This window comes from Colossoma macropomum, unplaced genomic scaffold (assembly GCF_904425465.1).
Source record: "Colossoma macropomum unplaced genomic scaffold, Colossoma_macropomum, whole genome shotgun sequence".
NCBI lineage: Eukaryota > Metazoa > Chordata > Actinopteri > Characiformes > Serrasalmidae > Colossoma > Colossoma macropomum.
The window spans coordinates 16224249-16249639 of NW_023494786.1; the positions used below are offsets into that span (position 1 = coordinate 16224249).

Sequence of the window (25391 nt, forward strand, 5' to 3'; positions counted from 1 at the left end):
GCTAGAAGGTCAATATATTACACTTCCATTGCTTTTAAGCTGCATAAGCTGTGTAGCACCAGTGCGAAACTAAAGGAGAGAGCTTTGGACACTAGACATGTCTTGGCCAGTCCACGATGTTTTATGGGGGAATTTAATGTGAATTTAAGTTTTTGGTGAAGCACTCCATTGAAAGTGCTCAGATCTTGCAGTATGCGAGGGGAAACGTAATAGACGTAGCCTTGAGGCCTCAAACAGCCTCCTTCTGTGAAGAAAGCCTGACGCATTGCTGTACTGAAACCCCTCGGTGGTGCAGTAGGGCTTTTAATGTACGACCACTTCCATTTTTCTGAACCATCCTCCGCCTGCTGACGTCACCGTTTTCGGAGCATGCCTACAAAGGTCGAAAATAAACAAAGACCGAAGGCAGACCTGTGAAGCATTTCACTTTTAACTCTAAACGACAGCTGTTCCAGTCAACTGCATCATATCGACCATGGAGAACGTATTTTCATGTCGAGCAAGCGTTTATTTGGACCAGGGAGGCAGGAAGTACATGGAGGATTTCGTTCAGATAAAACAGGACGACGAGCCGAGCGAGGACGAGCTGAACGCTGCTGAACATGGCGAGACGGAAGCGGTAGGAAATGGGAATTACAAACTTGAAAGTGAACCCGGAGAACGAACTCCAGCCAGCAGCGCGGGTGAGGGAAGCCGATCAGCCACACCGAGATGCGGAGCTGAAAGCTGCTCCCCTCGTCAGGACGCTTCCTCTTCGAGAGCTCGCTCGCGGGCCGTGGCTTTCTACGCGGTTTTCGACGGCCATGGCGGCCCGGATGCGGCGAGCTACGCTCAGGAACATCTGTGGGATCTTATCAAAAAACAAAGAGGCTTTTGGTCTAAAGATGACGAAGAGGTGTGCGCAGCTATACGGAAAGGATTCATTGCCTGCCACCATGCCATGTGGAAGAAACTACGTGAGTTACCCCAATGCTAGCGAGAGCGAATCTATGCTAGATTAAGCTCAGCCGTTCAGGACTTTGGCGCTAGTAGGCGGCTAACCGACCCGCTTCTTAGATAAGATCGTAGAGAGTAACGATACGTACATGTTCAGATTCGACACGATTTTCAATTCTGAGACTAAGATTTGATTTTCGGTGTTGTGTTTGTAAACAGGTCTTGATTCTACAGAGCTTAGTTTAACAAAAGAAGAATTCACAGTTTACACTCGAGTGTGGGTGTGTACATAAAATGAGCCCTCCCCACTCCCCTCCTACTCTACACACAAACGCCCGGTTTACATCGGTTGCTCTATTTTGTTTTCCATGAAAGATGATACACTGTTCATCATCACAGTGTTGTTTTTTTGGTACTACAGAAATTACATATAATCCTCGTATATTATTTTATAAATCATTATGTAAGTTTGCTGGAGTGATATAAAGACAGTTTAATGACTTTTAAAATATGTCAATAACAACGTAACTGTCACTAAAAATGTTATTTTTCTTATTTCCTCCAGCGGAATGGCCGAGGACAGCCACTGGCCTTCCCAGCACGTCAGGAACAACAGCAAGCGTTGTTGTAATTCGACGTGATCGCATGTACGTGGCTCACGTTGGGGACTCAGCTGTGGTTTTAGGTGTGCAAGACGATCCTGATGAAGAGATTATACGAGCAGAGGAAATCACACAAGATCACAAGCCAGAACTCCCCAAAGAGAGAAAGAGAATTGAGGGACTAGGAGGCAGGTGAGTGTCAAACACACAAACACATAGATGTAACTTACGTGCTCTTATTTTATTGGTGTTAACTGGGCTCATGTATGCTACTACTTCAAAAGTTTAGAATCACCACTCAAACATTTTGATTTACTGTTTTTAATCATTTATGTAATACTTAATAACACTTGCTAATTTTTTTTTTATCATGTTGTAACTTATTGTTCCCAAAATATCTTAAATCGTGAATAAACCATCAGTTAATGTTTTGGGATCTAGTTTGTGACAGTTATTAATATAACAAGTGATTCCTAATTTTGAATAGTAATATATTGCTGCTGTTGGAAGAAAATCTTGTGTCTCTGTTTTTATTGTTTTTCAGTTTTTGACAAAAGTTGAAAATGACTGTTGCCCCATTACGTTGTGCGTAAACTTCATGATGAATGGACTGAAAGTAATGACCCTAAATGACTTTGACTTACATTAAAAGTAAAGTATGTTTTTTCCTTTTCCTGTAAAGTTATCATTTTGGAGATACAAGGTTTTCTTCAGACAACAGCAATACATATTAAATAAACACTTTATGAATTAGTTGTAGGAAATTAGTTTAAGCAGACTTATATCCAGGAAGCTCTGGTTATTATAAACATACGAAGATGGCATTTTTACTATATTAAAATCTTTTATTGGCATTTTTTATCTTTTTCAGTGTAATTAAAAAGTCTGGGGTAAATAGAGTTGTGTGGAAGAGACCCAGGCTCACTCACAATGGACCAGTCAGAAGGAGCACCGTTATCGACCAAATCCCCTTCCTTGCTGTTGCTCGAGCTTTGGGTGAGACACAGTGGGAGGAAAATACTCATTTCTGGCCTAGCGTTGGTGTTTAGAACTGAGATTTGTTCCAGAGAGGGTGGTGTTTAGAACTGAGATTGGTTCCAGAGATGGTGGCGTTCCAACACAGATACTCACGTATCTCTTTAGCTTGTTTCACATTGACTCTTTATTGGTCTTTCTTATTCTTAATTCTGTTTATCGTATTTTTTTGTATTTGTTCCTTAGTTAAATATTTGTTAACAGTCTGTGTGTTTGTCTGGTCTCTTCAGTATGTTACATGTCATACATGTGTGCACTCACCAAGACAAATTTCTTTTTTGTGTAACACACTTGGTGAAATAAAATTATTTTGATTCTAATTCTAGTAATAATAAGTGAAAACTTTTGCACACTAAAACAAGGTGTTCTATTAAGCAAACAAACACTGCAATTGTCTTTTTCCAGGTGATTTATGGAGCTATGACTTCTACAGTGGGGAGTTTGTAGTTTCACCAGAGCCTGATACTGCAGTCATTAAGCTGGATTTAAAGAGGCACCGTTACATCATTTTGGGAAGCGATGGCCTATGGAACATGGTTTCGCCCCAAGAGGCAGTATCCATGTGTCAGGAAACTGATAGGGCCAAGGTAAGAATGGTTATTAGCAGGTTCTTTTGTTTGTGCACATAGCTTGTAACTAGCCTGCTTTGCTGTCTTATTTACCTTAGATATAGGACTCACAGCAAATGTTAAAGCGATGGTTCAGCAAACAATCTGATTTACACAATTTTCCATTTACTGCAAATGTAGCTGATTGGCAGAGATTTGTCCAATTTTTTTCTTTAGTTTAGAGCTGGAGCGACAAAGCTAACATTGCTGAGAAAGACTAGAACTCAATAGTCACCCAAATAAACTGAAATTGTTTCTGCAAAAGTACATAATTAAAACTTCTTTCAGCCTCATCAGACTTCATCCAGGTCTTTGTTAAGGTTGCAAAGACTTGCTGATGTGGTTTAGGACATAGTATGACTTACTGTGAGCTATAAACATGGACAAAATTGCTGGCAGGCACTTCACACAACAGGGTCTGCATTCACAAACCACCTCAGGAGAGGGATGTCTAGAATCTAGAATCTGTTTTTGTGGCGGTGACCAATGTGGAGGAATCTGACACAAAATCAGTCCTGCTATGTGAATACCCGCCCTGGTAGTGTATGAAGTAGCTACTTGTAGCGGTGACGTTTTGTTCATTTTTATAGTTCACAATGTCATACTGTGCTCTAAACCACATCAGCAAGTCTTTAAAGCAGCACTGTGTAATGTTTTTTGGTTAAAACTGAAAGAAGTAGCATCACTGAGTAATGATGTAAAAAGAACATGCTAAAATATGCTGTGCTCTGCGAGTCGCCTTGTAAAGCCTGAAATAATCATTTAAAAATCAAAGGTACTGGGACGCATTTGGTGGGAGTTTTTCAGACCATGTCATATGTCTTTACATATTAACACACAGGCTCAAAAAGAAGGTCTGAGTTTAGGTCATAAATGTCAAACCAACGTTAGACTGATGAAGATATGGTGATAGTAGTAGATAATTGACTCACATCCTTAGAAGACACGTCCTCCACCAAGTTTTGACTGAATTCTCTTCGAATACTATTTCAACACACTGGCAAAAGTCTTATCTGCTTGTGTGGGTCCGAAGCGCAACCACTGTTACAAAACGTTATTTCGCACGTTGTGTGCAATTGCATATTTCCACCAGAGAGGTCTCCAAATTACCAAATCCTGCATGTGTGTTGCTTTAATGAAGACCGTATGTATTTTTCCAGAAACAATTCGGACTATTTGGGTGACTATTGAGTTCTAGTGTTTGTTAGGAATGTTAGCCTAATAACTTCAGTTATAAACTAAAGAAGCAAAATTAGGACTTCAAGAATGTGTTGGCTGATCAACTGCATCTGGGTAAGTGGAAAATTGGGTAGATTAGATTTTTTTGCTGACTATTCTTAAAAAAAAAAAGTCTTTTAAGATTGTGTACTCAACTTGTGCCTGCAGGCTAAGAGCCAGAAGACAAAGGAAAATGTTTGTAGTGCTCACGAGCTGGTGAACCATGCCCTTCAACGATGGAGTCAACGCATGCTTCGTGCTGACAACACTAGCGCTATCGTAATTTGCTTGGAGCCAGTAGGGACATTTCCTGAACCTTTGTCCCCATATGAGGTTGTGTATAACCTAGAGGGAGCAAAGTGTAGCTCTACCGCTGGATCCTGCTCTGACACTCGACCCAACCAGGTTAGCATCATTAGCATTACGTGGGAACACACACTGTTATCACTTAGCTGCAAAGCACCAAGGCAGTGGTGGTTTTTCTGATTTATATTTAACTAAAGTGTATTTAATAATGCATGTTATGTCAGCTTAAATGACAATCAACCCGTGCTCCGCCTTCAAATTCTTCATTGTTTTCCTTGTAGGTCCCAGAGGCAGATGTTTCCTCTTCTGCCTGTGAAGAGGAATCAGCCATTGGACAGCGCATCGCTAATAGTGGGACAAGCAGTTGTGAATCATTGAAATCTCCTGTTACAAACTCTGACTTTCCTCATAAAGATCTCAGTAATAAGAGCTTGAATGATGGCATCCGTAATAACACAGTGACAACAGGCAAGCGAATGCTGGAGGATCTCTCCAACCCTGCAGGGAAGAGGCCTCGTCGTAGTCTTCCCCAGTCCTCTCACAGCTCTGCGTCCTCATGCACATCTCGACGGAGGTACAGCGAGCGCCCCGCACTGAGACGCAGTGGCAAAAGTCAGAAGCAGCCCGACAACGTGCAAGGTCTACTTCAGGAGCATGGAAATGCCACTGTGTGCGTTTGCTAACATCTTAAGTGCTCTCACACACTCTCACGCTCATGTTGGATGGTCACAATCACACTCAGTTTTATACACTTCAGATAAGCTACTGAAAAACCAGGCCCTAAAGCTACCAGGTCAAGATATAAAAGTGGTTTGATTTTACGATTAAAGGTTATGATGCAATATAGTGTACTTCTTTCCATCTAGCATATTGTGACACACCTATTGTGTTCTTCTGTTATGTGAAGTAACGGGGGTTCTGTTACATGCTCCAACATTCTATTTGTCACTTGTGTCACCTTCTCTACAATGTTTTTGTATTTTTTAAATCTTGTAACGATGTAGTCTAATCAAGTACACGCTATGGACCTTGTACTTATTTGGGTTCATACACTTTAAGTTGAATTCCTGCTGTCTTCCATTCATTGTGGTGGAAGGATTGTAAGAACAATTCAACAGAAGAATGCATATCTTCTGAGAAGATATTGCTCCTTGCAACTGACATGTACATATTCCAAAGAACATTTTTAAGGAATTAATTTACTTTGAGCAATTCGATGGTGTATGTATTTTTATACACTTTGTTTTACAGAACAAAGGGGAATGCACACAGTTTCTACCATTTCTACAAGCATCTTAACCTCCTGTCACTATGTATGATTTTACCTTTACCTCAACATATAAATAAGAAATGTACACACCTGTTGGTCTTGGTTTTTAGAATATGTATTGGTATTATGCTCATTTACATGTTATTATTTGTTTATATTGGGTTTTTTTTAAGTTGTTTTTTTTTTTCTAACTGTGAGACTCATGTGAAACTTAAGGTGCTGCTATGCTTAACCAGGTTAATAAAAACAAACGTGATAAACTTTAATGGGACTATTACTCTGTTATTAGCTTAGCAGGGGTTTAGCTGCATTTTAATTTGTTTGGCTAAACTGGTTATTGAAGGGTTAAATGTGATTGCTCTTGTCTAAATAAGCACCCTTTTATCTGATGCACAGCTAAAATAATGGTAAAATTTATGTATTGTCAATCAACTAAAATAAATGCTGTATAATGACATACTTTCTGCTATTTTAAAGTGCTTTATTGAACAATCAAAATTTGGAAGTTATTAAATTAAAATATGGCCTATTATTGCTATTTTGCAGCCCTTTGCAACACACAATTATGTGATTTCATATACAATTAAATACAAAGTAAATGTTAAAATTCTATCCAAAGCAATCAATGTTTTACATAATATAATGAGAATAAGTCCCGATTCTTCTAGTGGCTCATGGCACACCCTTTGCCAAAGTACTTATGCCAAAGTCTTTAATGCCACTGGGCCTATGTGTTTCTATATTATTGTTGATGCATGTAGTCTGTGCATAGGCAAAGCTAGACCAATTAAATTTTGATATTGGCTAGTTTAATTCCCCTCTGACAATCTCATTGGGTAGTTGATTTTTTCTCTTACAAATATCTCTGGAGAGAAAAGGGAGCTGTATAGGTGTTGTGGAATTTACTTACACTTAAAGTTAAGTTTACACTTAAGTTTTGAAGATGCATTTTAATCTGGATAGCAAATTATTATTACCCATATTTTCAATTTGCATTAGGGCAGTTCCTGTCAGTGAGCCGAGCTTTATTTATGTACACTAAAATTGTAGTGCAAATATGCAGATTAAACATTTTAAACTGCAAATTCATTTAATTCAGCCAAAGAAAAAATTAAATGTTTATGCTTGTTCTGTTAATTGAATTCATAGAAAAGAAAGAACCTTAAAGCCTTTTGAAAGTGTTGGTCGGTTTCTGACGAAAACTGCTTTTTTTGCGGGTCTCCGCAGATTCGCTGATTGTTAAATTATTGTGCACCGCGCGATGTTGTTGTGTATGACTTGTAGATCCCGCGCACTCGCCAAAACGCGGAAGTGTGTTTTTCCTGGCGGGACTTTCAGTTTTCATTCTTTGGAAATGGTTCTGAGCTTAGTGTCTCGTAAATTCGCTGTGTGTGTCGTTTTTCTAAAGTAGCCACAAAGGTAATTGAAAACTATAGCTTAGATATAAATATGTCTGAATATGTTTCCGAGTCACTGAATGTTCAAATGATGTTGTGCTGTCTCTGTGCGACATTAGTTAGCCTAACTAGCTAGCATTAGCAGACTCACTACAAGTAACCTACTTAGCGTTAGCTACCTTTTTTGTCTCAGTTGTTACGACGTCAGTGAAGCCTTACTTGCACACCAGCAGACAGGACTTTATGTAGCTGTCGAAGCGCAGGTTTATACATTTGGATTGCTGTCTTGACACGGGCGAAAGATGTTAGCTAACTAACTAGTTGGCTTGTTGGCTAGTTTTAAGTTAGTGTTGAACTTAAGTGTGGTGCTAATGTTCACTCGTGCATTATTTCACGTGTTATAGTATTGCATTGCTAAAGTTACCTGATGTAATTGGCTCAGCCATTAACAAAAATAGTATTAAGGTTTATTTGGCTACTATTCCAGTGTCATACTTGTATTTTTCACAAACACTAACAATGAATGTTTGTATATTCTTTGTCTTGCTGTAGTCTCACAGTAAGCATGGCTGGGAATACGGTGGAGTACACTATAGGAGGAGTGAAAATTCACTTCCCCTGCAAAGCCTATCCCTCTCAACTTGCTATGATGAACTCGGTAAGTTCTAAGCCAGATGGTGCTTGTTGCCATCCAACATCTGAATATCTTTCTGTTTTTGGATTTGGTAACATGGTTCACTGAGAAATCCAGTTTGTAGAATTTACCCACTTTTTCAAACACAGTCAGTTACCCAGGAAATGTTTGGTTTTTGAAGTTTGAGGCTAATATAGTAGAAGTGTGAGGAACCCCACAGGATTTTTAAGTGACAAAGCTCTTTTATTTGTTATTTACATTAACCTCATAGGTCCATGCAAAACTAAAGAAGCAAACTCAAAAGCCAGTGTCTCGGCCTATTGACCGTGTTTGAGGTGGGGGGAAAATTCTATAAATTTGATTTTGTAGTGAACCATTTCTTTAAGATGTGGCCTGTCACATGCTGTTGGACTTGTCCTTAGAAACACTCGACCTCTTACATTTGTTTGATTCTCGTTTAGATTGTTCGTGGCCTAAACCATGGGCAGCACTGCTTGTTGGAGAGCCCTACTGGGAGCGGCAAGAGCTTAGCCCTGCTGTGCTCAGCCTTGGCATGGCAGCAGGCACAGTATAGTATGTCTGACTGGAATTCATGAGTATACTTGATGTCCGTTTTGCTACATTGTTTCGTAAGAACTTGGTCCTTTAGTGAAATGGGGTTAGAAAGCGAATTGTACCGTCCCCATTAATAGAGGAGTTAATGTTGAATAAGATGATTTAACCTGTTAGATTAGTCTCTATTAGCGCTTGGACAAGCTTTATAGAACCTTAGCTAAAATTGTATCACAGGACTCAGTTTTTTGTCAAAATACCTACAGAGTGCTGAGCCATGACAAGCCAGAACAGCTTCAATGCACCTTTGCACAGATTCTACAATTCTCAGTAACTGTACAGGATGGATGAAACACTGTTCTTCCAAAACATACTTCCTCAGGTGGTGTTTTGATGATGGTGGTGGAGAGTGCTATCTAACACAAATCCAAAAATTGGCTTTTTTGTGTTTGGTGACCCATAGGCCACAGCATAGGATTTTACATAATTTTCAAACTATCCTTGTGTCCTGTGGAGGGGGCGTTGTCATCCTGGAAGAGACCACTCCCATTAGAATAGAATTGTTTTATCACAGGAAATATGCGATCAGACAGAATAACTGCATTGAGAGTCACTGGTCTCCTACAATGTAACTCTTGTTGTACACCACTCATGCAGTCGCCCGCATGTGGTGAAGGATCACTCATCTGACCTTGTAATTTGTTTGTTTGTTTTTTTGTATTCGACTAAACTCTTAGTCATTCCTTGTAATGAGGCATTTATGCACTGCAGCTTTACTATAATATCCCTATGTAGTTTTGGGTGAACTGTTCTAGCTGACACAGTCACAAAACTTGTGTTTTTTTTCCTTGCATATTGCACTAATGTACGAGCATCCCTGTCACTGAATGTACACGTTTGATCACAATTTCCGACCTTATTTACTGATGTCTTTCCCATCTACATGCAACTGTCATTTTAGTCACTGTTCCTATTGAATCATTCCCTTTCAAAGTCACTTGGATCTTTTGCTCTTGCCACCTTGACCCTAATGAATTAATTGCTTAATTGTATCAAAAGGCACATATGCTTACACACATTTACACTTGTTATTTCTCCACTTATTTATTCAGATTTGTCACCCATCTGTACATGGCAAGTATAAGAGAGAAAATGACTATGACTTCAGTAGTGCTGCAGTAGCTAGTGGTGTACAACGAAGCTGAAATACTACCTACAAGCCTCAATTATATGATGAACTACACCCCATCTGTCCTAACAGCATTATATTTCACATGCATGCAAATAAAAATGAATTTATAATTAAGATAACACTATCACTTAAGATATTTTGTTATGTTTGTAAGCTGCAGTCATCAGGTTTAATGAGATTTTTGTTAACATTTTGTAAAGTTTGCCTTTCTAGAATGTGGAATGTGAACAGGTCAATTGTGCCTCTTATCTTTTAAGTATCTATAGTGATGTTGATGCATATGCGACATAGATGATGGTTTACTATTTGTGTTCTCTCTCTCTTTGTTCAAGGTAAGTCTGACCAGAACGGTGGAAGCTCCTCATGTGATGTCAAAAAGCCAGATGTCACCACTCCATGTCAGTGTGCGTGTCACAGTCGAGTTTCTGACCCACACACTTCTTCGAGCAGCACAGCATTCAAACCACCTGTGGTTGATCTTACTGGTGAAGGTGATGCTGCTCAAGCCATCACTTCTCCAAAAGGTGAGTGTTGTCATCACCAGTACTCAGTTTGTAAGCATAAAGGCTTTTGTATTATCACACTGCACCACTGTTAATTTAATTGCAAAATGCTGTGTATCCATTTGTGGATGTAACGAGTTTTTGAAAAGAATAACAGCTGGTGTGAATGAAAAACACATTTTTACTTTTCCAATAAATGTAGCACTAATTGAATTGAAAAAAAAGTTGAACTAGAAGCAGTTATGTAACCTATGTCATGAGCTTTTTCTGTGCGTGTCTTTGGTGACAGTTGCAGTCGCTGAGTAACTGTATGAATTGATGGATGAAAATTAGCATGACAAACAAAAAACAGCTTTTTTAAGTTTAGCTTGGTTTTCCTAACAGTACCACACTTGTTAGTTAATAGGAGGTAACTTTGTAAAGGGGCAGGTGCTAGAGCTTGCTGACTGTGCATACTTATTGTAGCTACTTAGAACATCGTATTGACAGTTAAGACACTGTTTGTTGCCTAACAACAGGGAGGCACGCAACCACAAGTAGCCTTCAGAAAACACGGAGTGAACCCGCCCTGACTGAAGACCAGTATGTGCCATTGCTTAGCCAGTAAAGCCTGATTCTGACTATGCCCTTGAGGATTGACACCAAATCAGTGTTGTGTGCTTGTCTGGTAGCACTTTAATCTGTGGTGTCTAGCACGATACCTGTCACATACAGATTAGCAGAGCAGGCATGAGGTTTTAAAGATCAGTCCACCTGAATCTTGAGTCCTATTTTTGTGATTGTTGTAAGTTAAAAGTTTCATAATATGTATGTCAGTATTTGCACTGTTTATTTCAGGTAGGTGTGAAGGGTGTGGTTTGCAAGTAGACTGTAGAAATTTGTGATTAATTTAAGCCTGATATATTTCTTCACCTTGTTTTGAATGCAGACTAGTTAGTTCCTAGTGAGAACAAGGGGGGGAACAATTTAGAAATTAAGCGACGTCTGAGAAATACGGACATAGACATACAGATTCAAAATAAAAAACATTTTAACATTGTTTAAAATTCTTAAAGGAAAGAGTTTTTAATATTTTCTGTTGAAATGATGCAATAATACAAAATAGGTACCATATTTCAAATATATCAAAGATGAGGAAAAGGGGTAAAATTACATGCTCTCATACTTATTTTGGTAGAACATCCAGTAGCACCATGGGGTTCTGATCTAGGCCTGGGCGATGTCTAAAAATTATTAGCAAATATTAAAATGTTTTCTTTTTAAAAAACTGGAAGTATTGATTATATATACTTGTCCTCTGTAATTCTTTATCAATTGTCTTCCGCAACAAGGCATTAATCACTTTTGAAGAACCATTATTAGGTTACTTGTTGCTGATATCTGATTACGTCACCCTGTCGCCAAGGTGTACTTCTGAAGTAGTCTCTGAATCCATTATCTATTGTTCTTTGCAACAATAAACACAGTGCAGAACCATCTATAAAAGTGCACAGAACATCAAATAAAAAATGTGACAGTATTCAGCTTTTGTTTGTGCTTCACAGCAGTGTTGCATGACATACACAACAGTTTCCATCCTGCTTTCATGTAAAATGATCAGGGATTTGGTTTTGCCTTCTCTTTAGCTGAAATATCCATTGGCAAATGCCATGCATTATCCATGGCTTGATGGAGTGTAGAATGAAAGATGCACACTTAGAGTAAACTTACATGACTTATTGTGGAAATAAATAAGTGATTGGACAAAATTGCAAGCTTTTGCAAATATTGCAAGTGTTGTTTTTGCATGAATTTGTGATCAGAAATTCCTGCAGGGACTAAAAGATGTTTCCCTCTCTCTCTAACAGAAGAGGACAGTGCGTGCAAGAGATCCACTCTGTCTTCCAGGCTCTCTCAGAAGCTTCAGGCTTCCCTCACTACAGAGAGAGGACAAGACGATGATGATTTCAAGGCTGATAGGAAGCGCATGCGGGCACCTGCTGCTGACCAGAAGGTTTGTCTGTAATTTATTAGCTCTTAATCAGGTGTTTGTGAGCTTGTCTGTTCTTAACTTGTTTACGTAAGCTGACTCATACTTGCAGCAGGTGACTCTTTCCTTTGTCGATCCTTTGATGCTCAACAGAGCAGTAAGCGAAGGTGTCTGGAGAAAGGTGTGGTTTACATTGATAATGATGATGATGCAGACCTGGAGAGGCCTGTGGCTGGAGCTCAGAGCTGGACTGTGGAGCTAGGCAGTCAAGCCAGGGCTGAGGGTAGCCTGCCACCTGCAGAGTGCTATGTGAGTATGCGGAGATGCACAAACTTTTTCAGTCTTTCATTCCTGCTGCACAGATTAACTAGACTGCATGTCTTGGTAATCTCTGTCTAAATGTCTATATCCTGACAAATTTGATGAATAAATAAATCTAAATGTAGCTTTGTTTGTTTTGTATCAAGATAAGCAACTTTTTTTTTTAAGTAAACTTTTTATTGTTTATCATGTCATGCCATAGCGTTTCACATGATCCTTCCTGCTTATAGTGTTCATAAGTCCAATGCCCATAACCTCATATTTCTTATAACTTTCTAATTCCTGAGCTTCTGAACATTTGCACACGATGAAAAGATAATGTTTTAGATAAGTTGCTAACCTACACTCTCAGAAAAAATGTATGAAACTTTCACTGGGGCAGTACCCCTCTTGTCACTGGGGTGGTACTCTCAAGGGTACATCTCAGTACCGTTAGTCAGGGAACGTAACTCTACCATAATCCATTGAAATTCTAATTTTCTACGTTGTATTAACTCCACACACCCCGTCTTTTTTCCAGGCTTTTTATTTTATTGTTCTGTTCTAAAACATTAGGTTATGAAAGTACAAATACTTTTTTACCTGGGAAAAACGTATTTAAGGTACACAAATGGACCTTAAAATGACTGTTACACACCTAACAGTGTATATGTGTGCATGCCTGTGGCTGTCAGTGTATGATTTCTGAAACAAGAGAGAAGGCAAAAGCAGTTGCACTAGTTTGACACAAGGCATCATTTAATTTAAATTGAATGTTTTGCTCATAAAAATATGGGCATGCTTGATTTATATAACACTATTAGCACAGATGATAAGTTATAATCACCAGACTTTACCATTTTAAAGGGAATTCCACCAATGTGTCTGAATAATTCTGTGGTTGAGATGTAAACAAAGTCATTCAGAGTAAACAATAAATGGTCCATTGTAGAGAAAATTACCAAACCAGATTTGATTACAATAGTGCTGATTGGAACCAGGGATCATGATGTCTGCAGCACAAATATAGTGATTTTGTTTGCTATTAAAAATGACCAGAGAAACTACATGTGCTTCTATTTTATACATAATGTTGATAATGGTTTTCTTTGGGTTCTATTTTGCTTTTCATCACCCTGAATGTACATCTCCACCATAAATTGATAAAAAAAAATTTTGGCCAAAACTTTATTTCAGAACATTTATTAAACATTGTCACTGGCAGCATATTCATAACCATTTTATGAACTTACTTTCTGTGAGGTAGCTTTTAGAGTCATTCTTCAGATGTCTGGTTTCTGTCACCAAAGCTGTGAATTCTGACTTAGTAAGTTTTTTTGGAGTGGCTTTATTTCACATTAAACCACTCTGAATGACTTTGCATCTTAACAGTTTATTTTGCAGACGTTTTAAAAAAAATCTGTGGAATTCTCCTGTGAATTAGTCTTGTACAAATATGGCTTTGGGACATTACATATTTTTAAAGGCTGACTCCTCATATTGTCTCTAGAGTTGTGTTTTGTTGGGTTTGATTTGACCACTTGGTGGCAGCAGAGGTTCTTGTGTGAAGGTAGCGTTATAATTCCAGGTCTTTGAACGCTGTTAAAATGTCTCTCACTCTGCCCAGAAAAGTGTAGACGTTTCAAAGCTTTTTAGGATGTTGGCCATTTTGAAGGTCTTTTGGCAAACCGTTGATGCACAAAGTTTGTCACACCTGATCCAACTAATCAGCTAATTAACAAGCCCTTCCTGCATTTAAGTGAGTGTGTCTGAGCAGGAAAATGCTAAAATGTGCAGGAAAGGAGGTACTTTAGGACCAGGATTGAGAATTTATGTTACAGCTGGTGTTATGTTGCTTAATTGTTCATAACACAAAAGCAGGCCATTAGCTCTTTTTATTACAGGTCTTTTACTTCAGGAAAGATAGGGAGTTTGTTTGCATGAGTTGTTGTCTTCACATATTTTTGGACATACACTGCCATTCAAAAGTTTGAAATCAACGTTTTCAATAATATAAAGCAGTTTGGTTGTAGACAGTATATCGCTGTTGTTGGAAGAAAACCTCGTACCTCTATTTTTGTCGTTTTTCAGTTTTGGACATAATTTGAAAATGCCTGTTACCCCATTACATTGTCTAAGTTTAATAATGAATGGACCAAAAGAAATTTACATTAACTTACATTAGAAGTAAAGTAGTTTTTTTCCTTCTCCTGTAAAGTTACTGTTTTGATGATTAAATCTCAAGGCAGAGATTTGATGCTCTGAATTCTTGACCAGTACTGAAACTGAAATTCAGGACACACTCAGTACTTAAGTACTGACAAGCTTGACATTCTGTTATGTAGAACCATTTTCAAAAAAGTTCTATGTAGAACCATATACAACACATTCTCCATCAATCTGAAGAATCATTTCACTATGCAAAGAACCATTTAAGCATAAAATGGTTCTATATACTACTCATGGTCTAAATAGAACCATTCCCTTTACTAAAGACCTTTGAAGAACCATCTTTTTACGAATGTGTAATAATGGCAAGCAGAATCAATCATGAAATGTTTTGGGTTTAGTAATAGTTTTTGATTAGTAATTTAGCCCTTTGTTCCTTAGCTAGCATACACATTGTTGCTATGTTTTGTTGACATGGCAGATCCCATGCAACGCCTTTGGATTTCAGCTAGGCTTGGCTCACTTCAAGAACTGGTTTCAATACAGCTCACAAGACTTAGAATTTGCACCAGTTGACACGCTCAGCCATTGGACTGGTATAGTAAATGAGGCATAATAGTGGTAGGATGAGTAAGATCTGCTAGAATGATGGACCAATCACCTTGCTTTTCTCTCAGAAATAGCTTTTATATTGCAGATAAGGAGTTATTGAGCTTTTTTAAAAAAAACAGCAATTCAGTTAAGGGCAGCTTTGTTTGATTCACACTGTTCAGTATTTTCATTTTCTGCTGAAAGCTTCTCAGCAAATCTTCAGCAGTGTAGTGATGACCCCAGGTAAAAGAATCTGTGTCCTTTGCTCACCCATCACACAGGAGAACATATTGCATACAATGAACACAATGGGATTGGGAGTGACTTTGTGTTGCACGTTCCTGGAGATTGGTGGACTGTTACAGAAAGGGGAGGCCCAGGCCTGGTGGGCGGGTTAAAGGTGGGCGTTTTGGGGGTTGTGTGGGAGGTGGGCTATGCTTTGGGTTTCAGTTTCTCACCCGACACCGTGTGCAGCCCCTGCCAGCGCTGACTGACATCTTCAATGGGCCCTTTGAAGCGAGCTCCAGTTTAATTAAGAGGTTTGCCTTGCTTGGCAGTGATCTGTGAAAGCCTGGGATAAATATTGAATGGGGTTCACCCGCTGGTTACTTCGCTCCAGGGATAAACAGTTGCTTTGTGGTGCTGGAGATTGGCCGGGTGGGGGAGTGCCAAGGGCTCCAGGGGCAGCCATCATGGGGGAGCGAAGACCCGTGAAGCCTTCTTATGAAGACTCAGAGAAGACCGTTTCTCTCACTCCTGTTCTCTCTGTTGAGCTCTTTCTTGAGCTCTCTCCTTCGCTGAATGAGATGAGTGGAAGGCGCGGGGGGGTGGTTGGGGAAGTGCGAGGCGGATAGTGTGAGATTTCAGTCTCTCGAGTGTCAGGCACTCAGAGCTCACCTGTTGAAATGCAGTCCCTTTGTTCATGCTCACACTCAGGCCTACATATTCCATCACAGAGCCATTGTGGAGCAAGGACAATCTAGCCCAGCATCTCAAACACTGGGCTCTTAACAGCCCACCAGTGAAACAGAAATGCCTCTGTTTTGCTGAACAGACCTGCAGTCATTTTTGTTTTTTAAAAGAAGATTTCAAGAAGATAAAAAAAATGTATGTGTTCAGTATTTCAGTTGTTCAGTTATTTTCTTTGTTATTTTCTAAGTCACTATCATCACTGAATTTCCAAAATGATTACTTTTAATGTAAACAGATTTTGAGCTTTGGGTAAATTAGGAACGTTGCTTTTAAAATTATTAAAAAAACGTACAAAGAAAATGGAGAAACAAGGCTTTGTTCCTACAACGATTATATACATCACCTAGAGGAAAGTTTATTTAAGTTATATTTACTTTTACTTTTATTTATACCTTTTTGTTTTTTGTTCTCCACATTTGACCGTATATCCATTAACTAATTATTATGGGTATTAGAATGCCAAATTTATTGAGAACTTTGCTTCCCTAATTTGAGTCTGACCTGACTGCTGGTATTTGCAGTACTTAGCTGTGTAAAGCTTTTTTTTTCTTTTTTTTTCCATTAGAGATAGCATGTTACCACTTTCCATTTTTCTTTTCCAAACAATATTGAGATCTTATTAAATTAATTTCAACATGGGGTATTTTTTCAGTCTAAGATGAACATCTAAAAATAGGCAATCATGCTCAAACTAATCAAGCTTACTGGAAGAAAAGCATCATATCACAACGTGAGTGCTATTTCAGGCTAAATTCCTTGTAGGATTGGGTCAGATTTATTTTTTTCTCTCTGATATCCAATCCAGTATATTCTGCTAATATCGGCCCAATAGCAGTACCTATCGATACTGATACACCATCTCCATTTTTAGCGCTGAGTGACACTTGCCAAGCTACTCCAAAAAATGCCATACTTTCAACAATATCCTAGGCTTTTACTTTAGAGCAGTGAACTGTTCGGTCTGTCTGCTTCCGAGTGCCCCCAGCTGAGATGGCATGCTAAGGCTGACGCTCCTGCACGGGGCTGGGCAGTGTTGGATTCTGCAGGCTGGATTGAGCCGAGGAATCACTCCCAGATGATATCGGGGCCCTGTGGTGAAAGAATGTGGCCCACAGGCTGAATGTGTCTGTGGCAGTAGGTCCAGCCAGTGGAGGCTGTTATCTGCATACCAGGGTTGTCTCTTTGCTACGCAGCGTCGAGAGGGGCCGAAACTGTGGCAGGCTGCGCGTAACGGATACCCTTGTGTCAGCTGTTTCCCGCATTGCCGCTGACAAGGCCTCCCATTCATAAGCAGGCCCTCACTCTCCTCCGTCCGATGAATAAGTAATTATTTGGCATAGAAGGCAGGATACTTGGACCGGGCTATTGAATGTGGCAGCAGCAGGTAAGGTGATCCCTTTGGACTGCGACAACTGGAGCCCTGGCGTGAAACTCTTCCAGTGCTGCCGTAACCTTAGCTGCGTCCAGGCCTTTGTTTACTTGCCACATCAGGCCCAGGCTTCATCCCACTGAGGGATGGCTCACTTTCGCCTCCATCCTATCATGTATTGTAATATTTAATGGCAAACAAGGTTTGAGAAGCAGCATAGGTAACCAAAGATTGACCCCTCCACTGGAGCGGAGGCTAAGAGAGAGCTTGATCCCTGGTATTGAGGTGCAACACACGTCATGACTTAGTGTTTATAAGGGATAAGCTTACTGATGCTCTTAAAAGAAACAAATGAAAAGTGTGAAGGCTCGTATTTTAGGCACTTAATAGCCACCCCAACCTGATCTCGCTAAGTGCGTTGGATCAATATTACTCTCACTTTTCTGAAATGGTTAGGATATTAACAAGTATACAAGGATGAAATTACACTCAAATCTGCAGATAGAATAAACCACTCGTTTGCTCCTAAGTACCTCTGCTATACAAGTTCAGATTAAACATGCACATTTTGTGTTTACACTGGTGCCTTGATGTCCATTACTGTTAGAAAGAATGTTTAAATCAACAGCCTTTCTGCTAGTGAATGTTGTATTATATAATGTATGTTTTTGATATGCAATGAAGACATTCGGGTTTAAGATAAAAAGATAAATGAGACGATGGATCAGAATTGCACTTTTTATTTCCTGATATTTACATCTAGATGTGTTAAATAAATTAGGACATTGCGCTGATGGTGGCAGGCCACCCAGTATTTAGGTGAGGAAAAGTACTGATATTCAGAATTGATATTTTCGAAGTAAATAAAGTAAGTAACACTTAATATTTGGTTGAATATCGCTTGCTTGCAGTAGCTGCATCAGGCAGATGACCCACTCACATCACCAAACTGTTACATTCCTCTTTTGTGATGCTTTTCCAGGCTTTTACTGCAGCTTCTTTTAGTAGTTGTGAAAAACGTGTTCACTTGGGTTAAGGTCTGTCAATTGACTTGGCCAGTCTAAAAGTTTCCACTTTTTTCCCTGATGAAGTCCTTCGTTGTGTCAGGAGTGTGTTTTTGGTCATTGTCTTGCTACGTGATGAAGTCCCTCCTGATTAGAACTGAATTCAGAAGTGTATAGAAACATTCTGCTGCTACCATCATGAGTTACATCATCAATAAAGGTTAGTGAGCCCATTCCAGAAGCAGCCATGCAAGCCCTGTCCGGCACTACCTCCACTAGGCTTGAATGATGAGCCTCTATGTTTTGGATCATGAGCAGATCCTTTTTTTTTTTTTCTACACTTTGGCCTTTCCATCTCATCAGTCCTTATAACTCCCGAACTTTTGTGGCTCGTGTCTGTATTTCTTTGTAAATTCCATTCTGGCCTTCCAGTTCTTACTGCTGATGAGTGGTTTGCATCTTGAGGTGTGGCCTCAGATAAAGGTGCTGTGGTTTCTTTAAAAAAATAAAAAATAAACAAAAAAACTAGAAAAATTTGGAAAAGATACCTTAAGCACATGTTGAATGCAACCTTACACCACTGCATTCAGCCTAAGCATATTGTAATGTGTAGAATGAAAGATCAAAGTATTTTGCATATTTATGTTTTAAATCTGCATGCACATTGCCTGATATTTTTATTATTTACTTTAGTGTGCACTGCAGTGCGAAAGCCTGAGGAAATTATAATGAAAGATTTTTCGTGGCAGTAAGTAGGACTGCACGCTAAATCATTATGTAATCATTATCGGGATAGGAGTTTCCATGATCAACACATCGTAAAGGTTGTGATGACAGGAACGTAGCATTAGAAGCCTTTCCCTGCGCTGGGCTTAAACCATATTCCCTTGTGTGGAGAGTGAGTAACTTAATCATTTTAGTGATTGGAACTACAAAACACACGTGCATAGCTGAAAAGCTACTATATTCTTAACCACTAGAGTTTTAAAAATGCTTCAAATGTAATGACTTATCACTGTCTATTTTCACTCAGTAATGGTAACTTCTCTCAAGCAGTAATGGCAACTGTGACAACAAACCTGGATCACCAAAAATAGATGTATAAGAAATAAAAAAAAAAAATGTGTTTCTAACAGCCTTACAATGCACAAAACGTTTTTTGTTTATTTTATTTTATTTTGCACAGTAGTGAATAATGCTTTTGTAATTTTGTATTTTTCACTGTTGTCCTAAAGGAACTTCTGTTCCTGTTTACACAGTACCTTTTGCACATTCTGTCGGAAACACTGTTTTTATTGTAATTTTTTTGTTTCTTATCTTGTGATATTGAACATTTTATGTATATAATGTGCAGCCTTAGCAGTGAGCAGTGAAGTCTGTATAAGCACTAACATTAAAGTAAATGCACAAAAAACTGTCAGTGTGTTAGCAACCATTTGCAATCCTCTCCTTATGGCAGCCCAGTTTTTGTAGTTACTCTCCAGTTGGGACCTGGTTGGGAAAATCAGTTCATCATTGTAAGCTGTTGGTGAAATTTAACAGTTCTATTCATTGCACTGCATCGGAGTGAGAAGGAAACAGCTTGTTCATTTAAAGCTAGTAATTCTTGTTACTTTTAACGGTAATAATGCTTATTTGCATGTATTATATAATGTTGTTCGGGCAAAAAACACATATTGGTAAATACAGGTAAATAGTTTGTAACAGTTTTATCAAGTGACCTAAGACTTCTGCATGGTACTGTAACTGTAGTGAATGTAGCAGTGACTTCTACTGTGTAATGCAGATTCTGTAGCTCATGACTGCATGAAATGCTTGTGTCATGCTAGTGAAAGGGTAGAGAAGTGGGACACTTAGAGTTCATACAGACTGCTGAGGATCAGTTTCACTAAGGATGGTAGGCTCTTGTTCTTGAAAGCCACAATTAAAGAGACCCAATCAGGGAGCAGCATCATGAACAATGTTGGTGTCTAAACTTACACTCTCAGTTGGAGTGATCTGATCCTGACTTATAGCGTTTCCTCTTATGTATATGTTGTTTATCAATATGTCCACTTACACAAAAATCTGTTCATCTAATGTGCTGACATGGCCTATTGCATGGCACTAGACATTTGTTAGTCGTTGAAATGCTTGTGGTTAAGTTGTTTTAAATTCTTTTTCCACAGTCTCCTGTGTCTTGTTCTCTGTGTCCCTGTGCCAGCCTCAGAGAAGGACAGAAGGCAGGTGAAAAGGCCAAGGACAAAGACAAGGAGGTCAATGGGAAGAAAACTATACCCAAGATCTTTTTTGGTACACGCACTCATAAACAGATCACCCAGATTGCTCGAGAGCTGAAGAGGACGCTCTACTCCACTGTCCCCATGACTATCCTGTCTAGCCGAGACCATACCTGTGTGCACCCTGAGGTGATGCCCCATGCCAACCGCAACGAGCGCTGCAAGGAACTGCTAGAGGCCAAGAACGTGAGTCGCCCAGTGCCGGGTTCACGGCATCTGACATCACAACAGCTTTTCAACACAGGGTCTTTATTCATGTGTCATCACACAAGCCCCTCAGAGAGATGAAAGGGTTCAGTGACTGAGTTCTTTTGGTTCATTGGGTTCACAGGCTCCTATTGATGCTGATCTATGAACTCTGACATGGTCACCAAATGTTCAAGCAAAAACCTAAAAGTTGTAGATGAAAAAAAATAATTCACGAGTGAAAAGTAGTGAGCGTAATGGTCCTATTGCAGCAGTCCATAAATCTCACGTAAATGCCTGTTCTTCACAACTTTATTATATAACATTATTCGTAACTTTAGTAGTTACTTCTGTATAGACAATTTGGTCAGTCAATTAAACTTTGCTACTGTCTTCCTGTGTTTGTTAACCAGAAAATCAATTTCAGAATAGTTTGAATTTGATCATTTTGATAAGATAAATTTGATAAGATCACTTGAAATTCCTACACCTCTATCACCTGAATAGAGATCAAAGCGCCTCATTTACTCGATCTCTGAGGTGCAGGTCGTTGTGGCCTCACCTGCTCCTCTAGTAGTCACTTTGTCATATATTAGTTTGCCAAAAGCCCCCTGAATTGGATCTTTTGAACTGAGCTTGACCTCATGCCTGCTGTGGAAAGAAACACCTTGCTCTCTTGCTGTGGCCTTCAGGGTGGATAGCGAGGGTGGTACTAATTCGGTGTAACCTCTACTCCTTTCACTTTGACAGTTGTGTGAAGGGAAGATGATGAGTTGCCTTCAGATTACAGCCACTGTAACATAAGCCCACCCTTTAAGGATATGTGAGTGAAATCCTTGTCACTGGAACTGTGGGGAGCAATTATGGGTGAAATCCCAATCAGTCATACAGAGCTTTTTGTTATATGCCCCTGTCATAGGCTTCAGAAGCGCTTTGTTTTAAGTGTAGATGCATTTTTGTCCCCCCAGCCGCCAGGCAGCTTGTGTAATGAGTGCCTATCACACTGTCACCAGAGGTGTCTATTCACCTCTCGACCGTGGTGCGCCCCTGCGCATGAAAGAGCCGTGGCCTGGATGGCGACTCTGCTTGAATGGAGTATCAACTAAGTCTCCGGTGCCCTCGTGCTCCCTGAGGCTGCGTCTTCTATGTCCTCTTCTGCCCACTTTTGCAACCTCACTCCTTTATTCCCCCCGCCATTGAGGTGTTCACTGTGAGGTCACACGTCCCTTAGTACAGACATCATCACCTCCATAAGAGATGGAGGGGGAATGAAAGAGCCTGCCGTGGCAGTGTTAATCCCATGCTCTAGATGCTGGCTAATCCTCCCTTTGAGTATAGTATAGTGGAAACTGCCATCAGCCTCTCATCAGCCCAATGCAGGCTCCAGTGAGCCCCAGCACAATGAACAGATGCCCCTTTTTGTGGCCAGCAGAAAGACACCTGCTCCAATTATGAAAAGGATATGTGTTGCAGAGCAGTGATAGTGCCGTAATTGTTACTGGGGAAACGAATGATGGATTGCCTAACAGCCTAAACAGTGGCTAATTGGTAATGGTATAACGATGGCAACTTCTGTGAGATAGGAGGCCTGAATAATGAGTCACTACTGAAATATTGGCACCCATGTTTAATTTAATAGGCCTGCATTCTGCGTTTTTCTTGTATTACCCCAACCCGCAGTCCACTTATGACATTAGTGTGAATTTATATAACAAAATCTGTAATAATTTGTTTTCACATTATGATTTTCCAACCTCTTTTTAGGGGTGCACTGATATGAGAAATGGGGGCCAGTATGTATATGTACATACATGCTTAGGCTGATACATAAATATTTACATAATGTAGAAATTTTGACTAAATCCACCAGGGTTAATATTACAGATAAAAATAACATTTATTTCTGTAGGGTTACAAATACAGCACAATCAGAGAAATGGAGACAGTTTAGCACAGTAGACCAGCATAACCTAAACGCTCTTCTCTTCTGGAGTGCAATAAATATCAGATATCAGTTTGAAATATCGGTCATCTGTGGCATGGTGGTCTTTTTTTTTTTTAATGCATTATCACTTAGAATCAAAAAGGCTATTTTTTTTACTGTGCTTTTAAAACCATTATATGTAAATGATCTCTGTTCTCTTTGGCTACCTAGTATTGTGCCTCATTCAGAAAGCATTCAATAAGCTGGGCTGAACCACTCCTTATAACTTCAGTTTGAATGAGCGAGGCTGCTGCTGTAGGATGACTAGGCAGATGTATGTCCATGCATTGCTTTTTATGCCAACAAAGAATCAGTAAATTTGAAACAGGCTGTTTTTATTGTTTTTGATCTTCTGCCATGGGCTCTTTAATTTAGGCCTGACTTGTTAAAGTGTTCCAGAGAGACTGGGCTCCCTGCTATTCATGTTATCATTAGTGTTGTACATATTTTGCAGGGCCTATCCTGTCGGTTCTACCATAATGTGCATAAAATGCGGGAGCAGAGCAGCCTGCAGTGGGTGCATGGGCTACACCAGGCCTGGGACATAGAGGAGCTGGTGCGTCTAGGCAGTAAGCTGCGCTCTTGTGCCTACTATGCAGCTCGAGAGCTCATGCAGGAAGCTTGCATAGTCTTCTGCCCTTACAACTACTTACTTGACCCCCTTATCCGGGAGAGTGTGAGTATCTTTCCTAGCAAGGCTAGGGAATATTGTTGTTAGGGGTGGGAAACATACGACTATAAAAATGAATATCAATGTGACATTGTCGTAAGATATTAAAATACCATATCATATCATATTATTTGAAGATGCTGGTCTATATTATAGTGTTATAAACATTGTTATTCTTAATAATACATGAATTAAGGAGTTATTTTGGAATATTGAGATCACATTGTTATTGTCTGCACTGTGATATATATATATGTGTGTGTGTGTGTGTGTGTGTGTGTGTATATATATATATATATATATATATATATATATATATATATATATATATATATATATATATATATTTCTTACTTCTAAAGGTTATCTGAGAGAAACAGGAATAATTTTTGTAGTGGATGCCTTTTAGTCCTTGTTATGGTTGAACGTATGAATATTCAGTAATTACTGCAGAGGAAGCATTTAACAGGTCAATTAGAGACCTTCCTGTTGCTATGACAGATCATGTCTATGTTCCTATAATTCCACAGATGGAAATCAACCTGAAAGGGCAGATCGTGGTGCTAGATGAGGCCCATAACATTGAAGACTGTGCCCGAGAGAGTGCCAGCTTTACCCTCAACCAAACCCAGCTGTTGCAAGCCCGTGAAGAGATTGAGGGCCTAGTGACATACAACATCCGTCGTAGCCACCATGAGCCTCTCCTGGCCTTCTGCTGCAGTCTACTCAAGTATTGTCTCTTTGATTTCTCTCACACGTTTTATTGTTATCTTAGTTGGATCTATCCAGCCACCACCTTGTGGCTAATGGTTTTTACAGGAGGTAACTTAATATGAAGGGGTGAGTGGTATCTATTAACATGTGAAAAATGAAAAGTTGAAGTGGAAAATGAAAGTCTGTGCCTCGGGGTTGTTGCATTATTTATTCGCTAATTAATTTAGATTAGATCGATTAGTGATCATAGACAAGCATGCTTTCTTTCTATGTATTCTACTGTAATATCTCATGGGCATATGGGCTGCATATTGTTGCAAGAGGTTATTTGTCATAGTGATTCATAGTAATCTGCGATTGCCTGAGACTTCCATTTGGCACCCATGTGTATTACATATTAGACATTAGGCAAAGATATGAAAACCCAGTTTATGGCACATTAACATGATTAAATGTTTGTGTGTGTGTCTAGTTGGATACAGGAGAGCTCCAGTGCCTTGCAAGAAAGGGATTATGAGTCTGCATGTAAGGTGTGGACAGGGAAGGAAGTTCTGGGCATTTTCCATGGCCTTGGCATCACAGCTGACACTTTTTCAGCACTGCAGGTATCTAGTTCCACTAACTTTGTCTTACATACATGCATGCTTGTTTTTTTTTCTTTTTTTTTTTTTTTTTTTAACCATTTTTATCCTTTTGTCCTTTCTTATTGTCTCCCCCAGAATGTATAAGCATGTTTACTCTGTTTGTGCTTGCTGAGTAGAAGCATCTAGAGGTGGTCCTGGAGAAGGAGGAGCGAATTGGTCTGGTGAACGGGAGAGAGGACACAGTCCAGATTCCCACCATCAGCTCCAGCACTCAATCTGTGCTCAAGAGCCTCTTCATGGTGCTGGAATTCCTTTTCCGACAAAACTGCAGGTCCTTCTCCCTCATT

At 39.5% G+C, this 25391-nt stretch overlaps 2 protein-coding genes across 3 annotated transcripts in view; both read left to right on the plus strand.

Annotated features, from left to right (window-relative positions):
- Positions 1 to 344: 344 nt before the first annotated feature.
- On the plus strand, positions 345 to 6241 carry ppm1da (protein phosphatase, Mg2+/Mn2+ dependent, 1Da). Its single transcript, XM_036562265.1, has 6 exons — positions 345 to 956; positions 1502 to 1730; positions 2410 to 2534; positions 2979 to 3160; positions 4568 to 4804; positions 4987 to 6241. The coding sequence occupies exons 1-6, from the start codon at positions 476 to 478 to the stop codon at positions 5386 to 5388; spliced, it is 1656 nt and encodes a 551-aa protein (XP_036418158.1). The 5' UTR covers positions 345 to 475; the 3' UTR covers positions 5389 to 6241.
- A 1049-nt stretch (positions 6242 to 7290) lies between these two features.
- Positions 7291 to 25391, plus strand: part of brip1 (BRCA1 interacting protein C-terminal helicase 1) — a 44826-nt gene continuing 26725 nt past the window's right edge. Inside the window, exons 1-11 of one of the 2 annotated variants that reach the window (XM_036562274.1) lie at positions 7291 to 7394; positions 7925 to 8030; positions 8468 to 8579; positions 10083 to 10274; positions 12101 to 12246; positions 12376 to 12531; positions 20796 to 21092; positions 23531 to 23752; positions 24277 to 24476; positions 24933 to 25065; positions 25221 to 25375. In XM_036562274.1, the coding sequence (XP_036418167.1) occupies positions 7938 to 8030; positions 8468 to 8579; positions 10083 to 10274; positions 12101 to 12246; positions 12376 to 12531; positions 20796 to 21092; positions 23531 to 23752; positions 24277 to 24476; positions 24933 to 25065; positions 25221 to 25375 (1706 nt within the window). In that variant the 5' untranslated portion in view covers positions 7291 to 7394; positions 7925 to 7937. Of the gene's footprint in view, positions 7395 to 7552; positions 7636 to 7924; positions 8031 to 8467; positions 8580 to 10082; positions 10275 to 12100; positions 12247 to 12375; positions 12532 to 20795; positions 21093 to 23530; positions 23753 to 24276; positions 24477 to 24932; positions 25066 to 25220; positions 25376 to 25391 lie in introns of those variants that run through there. The other variant, XM_036562277.1, reaches the window with a different exon arrangement.